Consider the following 16,760-nt stretch of genomic DNA (forward strand, 5'->3'; position numbering starts at 1 on the left):
TGGTAACAAACTCTCCACATTCTTACTCCCTGCAACTTTTGACAACTCTCCACATTCATACTCTCCTCAACTCTGACAAACTCCCTACTCCCTCTTATTACAGAATCTTCACTTATCTATTCCCTCCAACTTTTACAAACTCTCCACACATTTCCTCCCTCGAACTGTTGACAAACTCTTCATACATTCCCTCCATCCACTTTTCCTCTCATTCTTTTAGCCAGCGTTTGCAGCTGTACTAATCCCAATCCTCCTCCTCTTGCTCTGCAGCCCAGCCATTTTTGTTTGCCGACCGCCAAGAACATCCAGGACCGGAACTGGAAAAGACAAACTACGAACTCTCCAGTGATGACTTTGAAGAACCAGCTGCCGAATACTATGATGCTGTGGAGACTATCGCTGAGGAAACCGAGCCCATTGATGGGATGGTACGAGTGATCGACACACAAGACCAACGCAAAGCAGACTCTGTTCCCCCTGTCATCAACCAACTCTAATGGAGCCTAGGGCAAAGTATGATCGACCTGTAATGGAGCCTAAGGCAAAGTTTGCACCACCCATAATGGAGCCTATGCCATAGTTTGAACCACCTGTAATACAATATATGGAATAGTTTGAACCACCTGTAATGGAGCCTATGGAATAGTTTGAACCACCTGTAATGAACCTTTAGCAAAATATGAACCACCTGTAATGGAACATTTAGCAAAATTTGTACTGCCTGTAGAACCTATTAAACTAATTGCAGTTTACAACTGAGTCTGTGGAAGACTTCAAAAAAACCTTCTGATTGGATAAGCAGTTAACTTTGAATCACCTGAGTTGTCTTTCACTCATCTATGAAGAAGTGAGAAGTACTTGACTGAACTCTGCCCTTAGCGATACAGGAAGATCACATCTGACAGTCACAGATGTTACAAAAAGGACTCAATAATTAGGAAACTGATAAAACTTTCACACAGTATTATTAATAAAGCCATGAGAATACAGGAGGGGGGAGAACTTAGCCAGAGGAAAGCCTGCTTATCCAACACCCTGCCAAGACACACAAACCCATTCCTAATCTTTGCTAGCACTAAGAAATAGATAAATAGATAGACAGATACAAAGTCTGGGATACCGCCACAATCCCACTAATCCACACACGAACAACTTACCATCCTACTGTCTACCAACTACCACATCTGAACAAAGCCTAAAAGAGTGTTCTCTCCAAGATGAGAGATGGTTTCACAGTCACCACTGTTCCTGTTTCCCTTTTTTTATTTTTCAAATTATCTGAGAACAGCATTGCTAAAATTCAATTTTAAAAAGCCATTGTACTGAAGGGGTTCTTTCAATTATTAGGTTGATTCTGTAATCAGTAATCAATAAACATTTCAAGAGTGCATTTCAATAAAGATTTAAAAAGTATAAATGTGCTTTTTACATTTAATCCTGGTTTACTCTTTTGTCCACTCACACGAATACCTTCACTAGAAGGACGTCTTTTTTGGCGTTAGTTCTTTTTTACCGCCGGGGAAGGTCGGAAAGAGCGAAGGCATGAAAGAGGGAAAGTGGAGGGATGGGAGAAAAGTGTGGAGGTGGGCAGGAAGGAAGGTGGAGGGATGGGAGAAAAGTGTGGAAGGGAAAGAGGGATGGGAGAAATGTGTGAAGGTGGGCAGAAGGGAAGGTACATAATTATGAGGGAAGTGAGGAAGGATGTGAGGTAGCAAGGCATGAAGGGAGGATAGAAAGGTTAGAAAGAAGGCAGGAAGGACTGTGGGAAGGTAGGATGATGGGAAAACAGAAAAAACATTTTGTAGGAATGAGGGATGATAGAAAGAAGGGGAAGATAGGAATTAGGAGGCCATTAAGACAGATGCATATTGTTATAAATCAACCTGTGTAAATGTGAAAAACCAAGTTAACATGAAAATCACGATGATTACGAATTATCATCACCAGTACTCAGTAATATTGAGAGATGCATTATAGAAAATAAAGACATGTAGTATTTAAAAAAAAAACAAGTTAGGTGAGTAAGAAGTTTTAACTGCGTGTGACCTCAACGATAAGAGACTGAATAGGGAAGCTGCAAGACATCAAGCAGCATGGACAGCTGCCATTAGATGACCAAGCCGACGCATGGAAGCACGTTGGACCCTTCAAAAACAAAAGATCGAACGACAAAGTAAGTGGTGACTCTGTGCCAATATCACTGACGAGAACATCTCATCCCTGAGGAGGTCGTTCACAACTTCATCACCAATGACTCAAAAGAAAAGTAGCTAAATACTGGTATACCAGTCTCTGTTTATCCTCAACAGTGTCGTTTACAGCGTTGCTCCAAATTAGGCCATATGCATGGGGGAAGGGTGGGGCGGACCCCGAAAATAAGAAGGACGAAGTGTGCAGACAAAGAAGAACTCGTCTGCAGAAAATGAGTCAAAGAGGTAAAAAGTAGTTACAGGATATTTACGGACGAAGACGGTAATGTGGATGACGACGAAGAAGAAGTGGTGGAGGGAAGTGAGAGAATGGAGAGATTTAGGGGGATGATGATGACAGTAAACGAATGGAGATGAGGGAGAAGGGACAAATATGTGAGAGTAGAACAACTATGGAAAGAGAGGGTTATGGTAGAGGAGGCGAAGAGAGAGTATTAAATATGCAGTGATGATGAGAGCCTGTGAGAATGAAGACGTAACCAAGATCTGACACAATAAGAGATCCTGACTGTGACCTTACCCCACCTAATCTGACCTAACCTGATCTGACTGGCAGCAGAGGCACCAGGATTTTCCTCCCACCCACCGCTGCATCTCCTTTTGTAATTCTATATACACCTTCTTCAAGAATACGCTGAAAGTCTCTCTCTCTCTCTCTCTCTCTCTCTCTCTCTCTCTCTCTCTCTCTCTCTCTCCGTCATTTCTATGTACTTTTAATTTCCATTCTGAAAATGTTCATCACCACCACACCCTGTTTTCTAAACTGCTACCAAACTACCATATCCTGGCTCCTGCCACACTGTTATCACATTACAACACCCTGATTCCCATCGGTGGAGAGACAGCAGCCAAATGCAGAGGACATGCGACCGAAAGATAAAGACGAGGTGTCTGTGGACACGTTTTACAGGATTAAGGCGTCTAGTGATAGATAGATAGATATAGACAGATATAGACAGTAATAGATGGATGGATGGATGACTGGATCGATCGATGGATAGACATGTATGGAAAAATGAGCCAGTGATCAATGTTTCAATCCATCGTTTAAATACACTATTAAAGTTGAAATCGATGAAGAGTGGGAAACTCCCAACTTTTGACCCCATTATTGAAACACGTGGCAGAAAATTAAAATAAGGTTCATGTTTCTACCTGGTTGCTATGTGAATTATGAAACGTGGAATCGACTGACCATTTTGCATTGACGCCGGTGTTTTGAAAATGATAGTACTTCATATACTGGGAAATTGCATACATCTTGCGTGGTTAGTTTTAATAATGGGGCAGTCCCCTCCCTGTATGTGTGTGTGTGTGTGTGTGTGTGTGTGTGTGTGTGTGTGTGTGTGTGTGTGTGTCTGTGTGTGTGTATGTGTGTGTATCAGAACCACAGGTGTCGTCGCTTCAATCAATCATTCGTCTCACCTGAATTAAATAGTACACGCTTTAATATTGCCCTCTCTCATTAGCGAAAGGTGCTGAAATTACCTAGCCGCTCTCCACCTCCGTGTTCATCACCCCGCTAACCCTCTCCTCTCCCCCTCCCCCGCCACGCAGTTGGTAGCTAGAACGAAGAGGGCACGTCATTGTAGTGAAATGTTTGATAGTGATGTGCTGGCATCAGTTATGTTTTTAGCATAAATAAATGCCATAGACAGCAACATTGCAAATGGAAGCTATCTAAATATGTTTGCTGGGGATACAGAAATACAAAGGAAAATTACAAACATTGACTCTTGCACAGAGCTGCAAGAACAATTAAACAAGCTAAATAAATGGAGCAGTAGGTGGCAAATAGAATTCAGTGTGGACAAACGTCAAATAATAAAGTTGGTAAAAGTGAAAAAAGACCAGACTGGGATTATAACCTGAGAAGTTGAACTCTACAGACATCAAAAAAGAAGGATTTAGGGGTGATTATCAATAACAGACTACCACCGGCTGAACACATAAACGAGAAAGTAAGGACTATGCACACACTGTTTGCTAATATTAGAGTAGTATTCACATAATGAAGAACTGCTGAGAAAGATAATCACACCATTCATTAGACCAACCCTGGAGTATGCATCAGTAGTCTAGAATCCACATCTCAAAAAACATATAGATAAGATTGAAAAGGTACAAAGGGCAGCTACAAAATGGGCACCGAGCTTAAGGGAATTAAGCTTTGAAGTCCAGAAAAATTAAACCTACCAACATTTCAAGAGAGAAGGAAAACAGATGACATTATTATGCTATATACATGGATCACAGGGAAAGAGAAAATACACATAAATGAGTATATAGCCTGTGGGGAAGCATCAATAAGAGGACATGCAAAAAAATGCATAAAAAGAGAGATGATAAAGACATAAGGATATTCAGTTTCTCAAATAGGGCAATTCATCAGCGGAATGCGCAACCAAATGAAGTGTGTGCCAAAACTATTCACAAATGTAGGGATATGTATGATAGGAATGGTGTAATACACGAGACAGTGCGAGCTTGACTCATGCTGTAAAGATACAGTTAGGTAAGAACAATTAGATAAGAACAGACACACACACACACATCAAAGTGGCTGGCTTTAGATAAGTTTTTTACTAACACGAGTGCTATTAAAGAGTTTTCCTTTACTCAGCTCTATTCAACAAAGGAAACATCTCGTATTACAGGGACGAATGAAAGACCCAGCTAAACAAAATCATCCTTGAGCTGGAAAAATCGTCTGGATGTACCAAGAACAAAGAAACAAAGAAAAATCACGGGATTCAGTGGTTTAACTCTCACTACGATTACTTCTCCATCATCTGCATCATAATCCTGCTATATGTATACTCTTTTTGCTCCAACTTGACAAATTTATCCTCTCTCCATCTTGCCCCCTGCATTTTTGCAATAAATAAATACTGAAATACTATGCTAGTCACGGAGGAGTGTTACGATAAAGAATGTAAGACCGAGGTAATGCCTTTTTCTACCCAACAAGCTGAAAAAAAAAAAAAAAAAAAATGGACTTAAATCTGGGCCAGGTTAAGGTGAAAGAAGTATACCACCAGACGGTTTTCTTCATCTTAAGCCTACCAATACGGTGACTTGTATTTATAATTTACCCATATTTCTTTCATCTGCTTTTTCTCATCATAAGAAATAATTATAGTATTGGAGGAATTACTGGAGGTTTTATCTAATGCTTACCGTTCAAAAAGTCAGTCTTAACATAAATGAAAGCTACTATAGGAATAATTATATAGAGAAAGGTTTTTAATCTAACCCTTCCATTTGAAAACTCTGTCCTGTTATCAATAAAACCTAAGATATGATATAAGAATTACGTCATCGGGACTGAAGGGGTTAAGAGGGTTATTTGGCAGTAAATGGTACCGGGTGATTGTTATTCATCCCTCCACTGCAATAAATAAATTTCATATGGAGTGAATAAAATCACAAGGGGGTAACAAAAATAAAAATATAATCATGGAGGGGTTACGTAACTTTAGCCAGAGATTGGGGGGTGGGGGTGAACGGACGAGGGAAGTATAAAATGGGGAGTACGTAACCAAAGCTAATCAGAGAGTGGGACAGGTGTGTGTGTGTGTGAGTGACCGAGACAGACCCCACCTCACCCACCACCACTATGACCCTCAAGGCATTACTACTCTTCCTGCCTCTCATGGTAGCCCCAGGCAAGTCTCTAAAATCCATCTTCATCATCATCATTATCACCACCACCACCACCACACCATCATCATCATCATCAACATCCCCCTATTTAAGCTCTGTCATCACTCCTCGAACCTTTCATATCCTGATGAAGTAACGTCCTACTTACACCGTTTCAAAAAAAGGTGATGTTAGGGCCCTTCACCCTCTTCATAGCACTTCCTCGTGACTTGCATAATATTTTCTGTTATTATACTGCTACAATTCAAAATTCAAGATGGACAGTAAATAACGTTAAGCCAAGTTTAAATGAAAATAGTATATCATGTTGCCTGTCATTTATTCCCTCTAACTTTCACCATATGTATTTCATCTCAGACTTTTTTCTGGTAAACTTTCCATATATTCAACCACTTCACTCCGATGATGCATTTTGTCCAGTCATTCCACCAACAATATCATCTGACCCCTTCCACTCAACAACATATTTACTGAGTCTGTTCTTGCTTAGGGGCGCTTTGCAAACTGGAGGTTAGATATAGCCTTCAGTAACCTCTTAATTACCACAAGACTCCTAAACTAAAATAAATAATCTAGAGGTACGATGACGAAACTAAAAATTGTCACCGCATTGAAAGGGTTATCTTTGGAAAATCACTCGTACTGAATGGTTAAGCAAGGCCATAACTAACCCCTCCAGTTGAAAAAAATATATGATACGATGAATGGGAAGGTGTGGAAATGGGAAAAATAAAAATACATCGTCTAATTCTTCTCTGGTAACAAAGTGTCCTAACAATTACTCCCCCTAACTTTTTATTCTCCACACATTTAATCCCTCCAATTTTATTCTCCACACATTCAATCCTTCCAATTTTTTGTCAGTTTCTGACAAACTATCCACACATTTCTTCCATCCAGATCTGGCAGGCTCATCCAACACATTTCCTCCCCACAATTTCTGACAATCTCTTCACACATTGCTTCCCTCCAAACACCACATACTCTCCACACATTTCCTCCTTCCAATTTCTGACAAACTATCAAAACATTTCCTCCCTCCAACTCTCCTCTCGTTCTCTCAACCACCATGTTTGCAGCAATAATGATCCCACTCCTCCTCTTCTTCCTCTGCAGCCCAGCCATTTTTATTTGCCGACCGCCAAGGACAACCAGGACCGGAACTGGAAAAGACAAACAACGAACTTTCCATTGATGACTTCGAAGAATCAGCCGTCGCAGTACCTGATCAACTCAGGGCTGACACCTGCGACTACAAAGGGAAGTGGGGCGACAAGCATGTGATGGTTCTGCCGCCCAACCCCAAATGCCCTAAGCTGACACGCAAAGGGGTGACCGCTGCAGAGAAACAGGAGATCCTCGATGCTCACAACAGACTCAGGAAAAGGGTGAGGAAGATGGGTGTTGAAGGATGTTGGGGGTTGGGGCTGGGTAAGGGAGGGAGTGGGTGGTTGTGGGAATGTAAGGGAGGAGGTGAGGGTGATAGACAGCGAAAAGATCAATATACGTATGTCTACAAAAGAGTCAGGAAATATGTGAGATTGCTGGGTGTGGAAGGGTATGGGAGGGAGAGAAGTGTATATACTACCTACTAGTAAGGAAACTTTTGTGGGGAAATACGTGACATTCTCCAAAATTTGCTTCTTACATATAAAAATATGCATTTGCTTATATTTGACACTCATAGTAAAAGAATAACAAACCAAACTACAAGGCACTCGCGAATTGAACCCACCCCGTCCTGTGACTAGTCCGGAATCCAAATAAAAACACTCGCCCTTATTGGGTGTTACTTTTGCGTCAGATGGTTCAGCGCCTGTCTTCGTAAACTTTCGGGACAACGGAACAACTACAAAATTATGAAAATCTAACTCGAAAATCTAAAAAGGTCGTCTTGAGGTAACAGACCCAGGTACTTGCAGAATGATTTTCAGGTCACCATGTCCACAAGGCATAAGGCCATTGCAATGAACGATGGTAACAGGAACAAGAAAAATACCATGAAGAGTCGGATAAAAAAACAAAGCATTTCCCCTCTGGTTAATGTATAGTACTAAGCAATAGCCCACAACATCTCATATATAACATGAAATCTTTAACCTGTACCCTGACCTTTAAAACCTCTGGCCTTTGACCCCCAAGCAGCAGAAAGTAAAGAGCCTCAGGAGCACAATGGATCCTTCTCACCTATAAATGTATATAGTACTCACATATCTATAACCAAGAATCTGTAACTTATGCACCCTAACACCTACAGTATAACCTTTGACCTTTGACCCTCAGGTAGCCGAGGGCAAGGAAACCTTAGGGTACCATGGAACCTCTCAGCCAGCAGCCACTGACCTCGGCGATGTCACCTGGAACGATGACCTGGCAATGCTGGCACAGGTCGGTACACTCAGGGTAATCTAAGGTCACAATGAGGTCATTCCAGCAGAGCTTTCTCTTATCTGTCACCCTGAACCCCATCCATTCATAAGCAGATGACTCAACACTTCATAGTTCATTCACACTCAGACACCCATTTGCAATATCTAATATCTCTAACTCTCAAGTCAGTACAGCCATCTCCATAAATCAAGACGTATCTACAATCAACAAATGGGGACAAAACAACCTTGTCTCATTAAATGCTAGTAAAATCAAATATACATAATTTACTAATAGACAGATATTGCCAGATTCGTATAGTATCTTCAATGCGACTAATATTATCATCTCCAAAAGTATTGAAATTGTGTCTCACTTAACAATGCCCTCAGCTGGACCTCTCATGTCAGATCACTTGCTAAAACAGCCTCAAAGAAACCTGGGTTATTGCAGCAGAGTCCGTAACTTCTTCACTGACGAGCAGTTAGCTATAAATTATAAGAGTTATGTACGTTCTCAGACTAAATATTGCTCACCCTTGTGAAGTGGGTGTGGAGAGGTTGCATTAAAACAACTAGACAAAATTCAGAACAAAGCTGCTGGAATTATTAAAAACCCTGCTATTATAAATACCCAACAAACAAGAAGGAATGTTGCCTCCCTTGCATTACTTTACATACTGTATATTTTTATGGCAAATGCTCAGACGAAGTTGCGTCCCTTGTGCCACCTCTCCATGCCTTACCTCGTGCTACACGGGCATCTGGCAGTGCTCATGACTGGAATGTCACTCAGTCATATTGCAGAATTTCTGCGTATCAAAATTCATTCATTCCCCAAACTGCATCTCTCTGGAACTCGCTTCCTCAGAGTTGTTTCCCTCCAAACTTCAACTTACAGTTGTTCAAGTCCAACTGTTACAGATATTTTACGAATGGAGGACACCAGTAATCTGGTGTATGGATTATTTTTTGTTTTTTTACTCATTCATTTTCTCCTTCTGTTGTTCTGTTCTTTTCCTCACCCTGCCCTTGGATGGGAAAGGAGGTCCGGATGTTGATGATATGATGATGTTTTGTTAGGCAATTTAAGAAAAAAAAATCCCATTTTATTTCCATCCGACCCGTTTTCGCCTCATATGCTCCTTTTCTCATTCCACACAACCCATTTTCTTCCCACACATCCAGAAAATAATTCCACAATACCCATTTTCTTCCCATCCATCCCATTTTCCTCCCACTCATCCCATTTTCTTTTTTTCACTCCATGCATCCCATTTTCTTTCCACACATCTCATTTTCTCTCTACACACCCAATTTCATCTCAATGCATCCCATTTTCTCTCCACACACCCCATCCTCTTTCCATGAACCCAAAATTTCTCTCCAAGCATCCCATTTTCTCTCCATGCAACCCATGTTCTCTCCACTCATCCCATTCTCTCTCCACATATGCAATTTTCTCTCCATGCAACCCATTTTCTCTGCAGCATCCCATTCTCTCTCCACACATCCCATTTTCTCTCCAAGCATCCCATTTTCTTTGACAGGCATGGGCGGAGGAGTGTGTGTGGGGTCATGATGTCCGTCGTCTACGTCGCACCTGCTCCTATGACAAAGACGTCGGCCAGAACGCATACAGTGGATTTGATGTGAGTATACCCTTTGAAGTGGCATATGGAAAAAGGAGACCAAAGATGAAATAGGAGGATAAGAAAAGGAAGACCGAGGATGATATAGGAGGAGAGGAAGATCGATGATGATACAGGAGGAGAAGGAGAGGGAGAGTGAAGATGAGATACGGTGATAAGAAAAGAGACCGACTTTGATACAGGAGATGGAGAGACACCGAGGATGAGATGGGAGGATACGAAAAGGGAGACGAGGATGATACAGAAGAGGGAGACCGATGATGAGTTAGGATGATAAAAACCCGAGATCGAGAATGGAACAGGAAGAGATGAGGGAGATAAAGAAGAAGGAGGAGGAGGAGGAGGAGGATCAGAAGAGGGAGGGCGAGGATGAAGTGTAGTATAAAGGAACTGATGGATGTATTAGTGATTGGAGGAAAAAAAAAAACAGGAAACATAGCTTTTGTATGGTGAAGATAGCGTTTTGTATGGAGAGAGAGAGAGAGAGAGATTAACCCTGCCCCCTGCTATCATCTAACAGAGCTGGACCAAGGCTGTGGAGATGTGGTATAATGAAGTCAAGAACCACCCCGGGTCATGGGCCAGAGAGTTCCAAGGCTTATATGGCCCCAACGGCAAGGCTATAGGTCACTACACGCAGGTAAGGTCACCCCCCCCCACACAGGCAAGGCTAATGCATTCTTACAGCTTAGCATTCATCATAACGAGAAAGAATTTTAGTTCTAATCATCATATTTTACTGCTACAACTCAGCATCTTTCATGGAAAGAGGGCATTTTAGCTTTACAACTCATCATTCACGATGGGAAGAATGCAGTTGGGGTCAAAGCTGAAAAAAACAAAAACTAATCCTCCTCCTTTCAGGTGGTGTGGGCCAAGTCGACAGAGATAGGGTGTGGCGCCATCTGGTGGGAAAGCCAATATGAAGGCTACACCCAGAGGAACTTCTTTTGTAACTACGGACCAGGTGGCAATATCCTCTACCAGCCTGTGTATACCGTGAAGGGATAGTGTGGGAAATGGATGATGATGATGATGATGATGGTGGATATGTGAAGTTTTTCTTGTTTTCTTTTTTCTTTACCTGCCTGTCCCTATCCCTGACCTTCTCTCTCTCTCTCTCTCTCTCTCTCTCTCTCTCTCTCTCTCTCTCACACACACACACACACACACACACACACACACACACACACACAAACACACACACACACACACACTTCTCCATGTGTCTATTATTTCAATGATCAATATTCCTAAAGATAATTAATACTGTATAACCCAAAATGGTCCTTCAGGTAAGCAAAACAGTGTTAGCAGGCTCCATCAATGACACAATACAATTTTCAAGTTTGTCAAAGATTTAGTAAACAGAATCATGCATTACTGTGGTTTATTGTAACTCTAAAAATTTTGAGTGTCAAAAATGTAGTGAATAAAGTTATGCATAAATGAAGTTTCATAATATTCTAACCCTAAAAGAATCTACCATTTTAAAATTCTTTGATACGTTGTACTACAGACATCCTCCACACTGAGTAAAATGACCTACATGCAGCAGTAAAGTAAAAAATTAACGGTGCCAAGCTGTATACTGTCAGACCCTCAGGGCATGGCGGGAAAAAATAATAAATCCAGAAAACGGTACGCCAGTTTCGAGTGGCATGAGTTACAAGGTGCCAGGCAGGTTGATATGTGATCGATAAAGCCTATGATACTCGTTTTACCCCAGCTTGCCCTAAAACTGCTACCTTTTCATCGTAAATGCTCTGTTCTAGCAGTAGGTTAATACAAGCAAATAATGCTAGTCACGAAAAAGTGCTATGGAAAGCATATGAGCCGTTGTAGTGTCGTATTCCGCCACTGAGCTACATAAAATCGATTGCAAAAGCACGGACATGCGGGCCAAGTGAAGGTGAAACGATTATAGTATCCTTTTGACATTTATTGTTCAGGATCTTATACACGGGTGGCTCTGGAATTCATCGATGGCCAACCTAGGAAAGCCTCTGTAACTATTTTGCAGTCTCCAGGGGAGCTGAAAAGAGCTAAATCCAACACGGTTTTACACTCTATATTCCAAACCAACAGATGAAGATTAGGTATGAGACATTTAAAACGAGAAGGTGGTTCTGCCAATACCGAAGTGGACTACAGTCTTGTGGTCGCTGATCAGATCCTAGCAGTGGCCAGTGCACGCAAGTGTGTGTGTGTGTGTGTGTGTGTGTGTGTGTGTGTGTGTGTGTGTGTGTGTGTGTGTGTGTGTGTGCACACACACACACACACACACACACTCATGAAAAAACGGTTCTCCTGAAACGTAATACAGGTATTTTTCACAAGAATTGTGAAAAAATAAATGGAATTGGGCCGAGGTTCATCTAGACCAAAATATAAACAAGTAGAAAGCATTCAGAGAGAACATTCCTCCACCACTGACAATAAAAAGAATCCTGATTCATGGAGATGTTGAGTGGAATACAAAGGATCCTGATCGCCCCAAAATGTAATCAATTGTTCCTTGACACATGGCCCACTCTTCTACAATTTTTTTATTGAAATTCATTGAGAATTTCTGGGGATATTGTGCAGGATACACAGGACCCGGATCCGGATCCGGATACGCCCTAAAATTTAATCGATTCTTTCTTGGCCCATGACCCACCTTTCCATAAAATTTCATTGAAATTCATTAAGAAACTTTTGGAGATATTATTAAGGGTACAATGGATCCGGAACCAGATCCGACCCTAAATTTAATCAATTCTTCCTTGTCCCATGGCACACCCTTCCACAAAATTCCATTGAAATTCATTGAAACCTTTTGGGGATATAGTGTGGACAAACAAACAAACAGACAAACATAGGTGAATACATAATCTCCTCCAACTTCACTGGCGAAAGTAACTACAAAATTTCAGGGACGAAAAAAAAAAAAAAAAGGGAATTCCATCATGTCTGTTTCATGTATCACTGTGTGGAGAAGGATTCCTCACTGAAACTTTTTTGAGTTTGAAGTGGTTTGCATTGGTAACTTTATTACATATCAGTTACATATAATAGTATGGTTCCAAATACGTTTATGAACACGTTTCATTATTAAGGTATAAATGATAATTCCACTTACCTGAATTCATAATACATTCAACAACCATGCAGACCAACAGCATATATTATATATATTTCATACTTTTAGCAATACGATAAATTCCAAATATTTTATACATTCAGCAAAACAAACAAACAAACTCCACACATTTTATAATTTCAATAGGCTGGGTAATCCAAGGTAAGCATACCATAGAATCAAATATGAAAACAAATTATTTCATTTGCCTTAGTAACCCTTCAGTACGATGACGTACTTTGTCTTATTCTTGGTGTCTCCAGATTATTTTATTGAGGTTATCATGAAAGTTTCTGACTAAAGGAGTGAGAGTACCGTCTTCATCAGCCCTTTCAATATTAAAGGGGAATAAAACGGCTACACTACAGAGAACTCTGAGTGCAGACCTCAGTCAGTGCCAATAAATTTTATTATTTATTCCAGCATCCGCATCTGAATCCACCTCAAAATCTAATACTCTTGATCCACTGCCATACTATCTACCCAGTTTCACTGAAACCCTGTGACATTTTTCTGAGATATCTTGTACGTATTCAAACAGGGATAAATACATAACCTCCGCCCAACTTCAATGGAGGAGCTAATAAAACCGACAGGTGGCAACCTATTACAAACGATAATGCGTCATCGTAGTGAAGGAGTTGCTAATTCATTCAATAACAATACATATCAAAGCCATGCATTATACTTCTCATGGGGTCAGAGGGCAGGGTAAACACACACACACATACACACACACACACACACACACACACACACACACACACACACACACACACACACAATATGATCAAACACTCACAAGGCAGCACAAGACACAGACCTCTGTCCTCGTTCACAGCAAGTGAAGCATGTACTATTGCGGACAGGAGTTCTTAACCACCCTCGTCCAGCCAACCTGTGTATGTGGCAGAGTCGCATTCACGAGCACAGAAGTTGCCTTCGATGCATTTCTGTCGGAAAATATTCCTTCAGTTTTGGGCTTGTACTAATGGATAAAGCAACGGTAATATTTACTTTGAAGGTACACGAATATATCATACTAATTATTTAATAACTTGTTTCTCGTATAGAGCCAAGCAAGTGATAAATATGTATATTTGGTTCCACTCCACGACTTCCTGTAGGTCTGAACCAGCGAACACAGAGTGAACAAGTTCGAAGTATTCATTTGTTAACAGGAGAGAGAAAGAGAGAGAGAGAGAGAGAGAGAGAGAGAGCGTGTATGGTGGGTGCCTGTGAATATTGGAATAATGAGGTTGAGGCAGACTGGCACAGGGAAATGCAAGGGATGAGAAACCTTGGATTCCTGTGATCCATTGAAAACAGGCCACAGTGTGAGTATTTCTTCCATCAGTCACTAAAACTTGCCTTGCTTTGATATATATATATATATATATATATATATATATATATAAATATATATATATATATATATATATATATATATATATATAAATATATATTGTTACATAGCATTATGATTTCATCATCCTTTGTATAATTCTAACGTACAGTATGCTGCATGTTTGCTCAAGATTCGCCTCGTGGCTTCCATAGTGACCAGGCTTGCGTGTTCTACCTCACTCCCCCTTTCTCACCCTTATAGTAGAGTAAGTCGTTCTTTCTGTTGTTCAGAGCAGGAGTGTCAACTCTTTGTCCTCTGTGCCTTCATTTCCGCGTCCTTCTTACAAGTTGTATCAAGCTCTGCCGGCCCCCTATATAATGAGCTCAGTCTCTGCATTAATGGCCACCTAGATCTACTCCTCATTTTGTTCACATCTCTGTCCTATCCTGTATAGTGTATCATTATTGTGAGTGCTCAGGAAGTCTCTAGCCACCTAGCCACCTAGGTGCTGTATAATTTGAGTATAAGTGTTATTACCATTTTTCTTGTACTGTATAGCCTGAGGCGTTCATTCGCAGGCCTGGTAAGGTTTTTGGGATTCATGTAAAGTTTTTAATGTCAGCCAGTATTATTAATATTTTGTATCTGTAATAATATTATATCTTACTTTAACTGAGCATTATTCGATTCTCTCATTTATCAGGGCTGACTTAGATAAATTTGTTCTTGCTAAATTCATTTTAATAGAGGCTATTGCAGTTAATCATATATGTAACCTGTTTTGCCATTACATTATCCTTATGAGCCCTGAATGTTTAGTTGTTTGTTTGAGCATTAAACTTTAACTTGTAATTTTACCTAACACTTTTGTTTTGAACCTGGAACTTTGCGGGACAGTAGTGATTTTAGTATTCTCACTTGAAGTGTTCATTATCTCCCTATGTTCCGTAACATAAACTTGGCGACCTCTTATCAGGATATTCAGGATATTATCATAAGGATATTGCTTGATATTTTGTGACTGTGATTTATTCATGATGTCTACTATTACTACTCCTGATGAAGCCAAAGATTCTTTGTCAAATGTGCAAACAGTATGTGATGTAGAAAACAGAACAAAGAATGAACTTAAGCTTGTTGCTCAACAATTGGGAATTGCTGTTCACTCTCATCATTCTAAAGATCAAATTGTTGGCATGATTAATGAAAGCTTGTTTAATGTAACTCCTCCAGATGAGCAAACGCAGATTGAAATAGCTAAGTTACGGCTAGCTCTGCAGGAGGCTCGTGCTAAGAAGGCTGAGTTTCAGGTTCGTGCTAAGGAGGCTGAGGCTAAGGAGGCTGAGTCTCAGGCTCGTATTCAGGAGGCACAGGCACAGGCTCAGGCACAAATTGAAATTGCTAGGATTCATGCAGACCATGAGTATCGCATGAAACAAAGTGGAACTGGATCATCTAGCTCTGATGATTTTGATGTGGCTGAAAATGTTAAACTTGTCCCTCCTTTTAATGAATCTGATTTAACAAAGTATTTTCAGTTGTTTGAGAGGGTAGCTACAGGTTTTAATTGGCCAAAAAAGTATTGGCCAGTACTCCAACAGAGTGTTCTCACCGGTAAAGCTCAAGTAACTTATGCATCTTTGCCTCAGGATCAATCTGATAATTATGATGTAGTTAAGAGCTTGATTCTTAAGGCCTATGAGCTTGTTCCTGAAGCCTATAGAGTAAAATTTAGGACAACTTATAAGCAAGATAAGCAATCCCATGTTGAGTATGCAAAAATCAAAGATCTGTTAGAGCAGTGCTTAAATTCTAAGAATGTAAATTCTGATTTTGACAAATCTAAGCGGATGATTTTGCTGGAGGACTTCAAAAAGTGTATTAATAAAGATGTAAGCGTGTATTTTGATGAGAAAAGAATAGATAATTTGTCTGATGCTGCAGTTTTAGCTGATGAATATGTTCTCACTCACAAGAGATACGGTATTCTAAAGAAAAAAGGAAGGCTGAGAGTAAGTACGTTGCCTCTACTCAGAGTACAGGTAACAGGAAAGAGAATAAAGATGATGTTTCTCAGGAAGTAAATACCAGCTTCACGTCTAGATTTCAGAAAAGTAAATGTACTTATTGTAGTAAGCTTAGTCATATACGGAGAAATGTTTCAGGAGACAGCGTGATGTGAACAAAAAGGAGTCTTTAAATATTCAGTCAATTGGTCTAGTGTCTACCCTTGAGAGTTCCCAGAATTCTTTAACCGAGTTAACTGAACCTGCTTTGAGGGGTAAATTAAATTCTCATGATGAAGCTCCTCTTTTGAGCAGTAACGTGGGTGACACTCTCAAGAGTTCATGTGCTAATTTCCTGTCTGATGGTTTTGTCAGTCCTTTGGAC

At 40.4% G+C, this 16,760-nt stretch overlaps 1 protein-coding gene across 1 annotated transcript; it reads left to right on the top strand.

Moving 5' to 3' along the window:
- Positions 1–5,829: 5,829 nt before the first annotated feature.
- Positions 5,830–10,908, top strand: LOC145400765 (venom allergen 5 2-like). Its single transcript, XM_080273204.1, has 6 exons — positions 5,830–5,878; positions 6,993–7,264; positions 8,160–8,264; positions 9,796–9,897; positions 10,418–10,537; positions 10,762–10,908. Exons 1-6 carry the CDS (start codon positions 5,830–5,832, stop codon positions 10,906–10,908), a joined length of 795 nt encoding a protein of 264 aa, XP_080129330.1.
- The last annotated feature ends 5,852 nt before the right edge of the window (positions 10,909–16,760 follow it).

Source organism: Coenobita brevimanus, chromosome 53 (assembly GCF_032717465.1).
Source record: "Coenobita brevimanus isolate Jiangsu-jjx chromosome 53, ASM3271746v2, whole genome shotgun sequence".
In the NCBI taxonomy this organism is placed as follows: Eukaryota; Metazoa; Arthropoda; class Malacostraca; order Decapoda; family Coenobitidae; genus Coenobita; species Coenobita brevimanus.

What these genes read in the sequence shown, in the direction of transcription:
- LOC145400765 (XM_080273204.1), top strand. Translation starts at nt 5,830, where the DNA reads ATGACCCTCAAGGCATTACTACTCTTCCTGCCTCTCATGGTAGCCCCA. An exon ending in GCCTCTCATGGTAGCCCCAG is followed by an intron (nt 5,879 to 6,992) that starts GCAAGTCTCTAA and finishes CTTCCTCTGCAG; the next exon opens with CCCAGCCATTTTTATTTGCC. An exon ending in ACCTGGCAATGCTGGCACAG is followed by an intron (nt 8,265 to 9,795) that starts GTCGGTACACTC and finishes TTTCTTTGACAG; the next exon opens with GCATGGGCGGAGGAGTGTGT.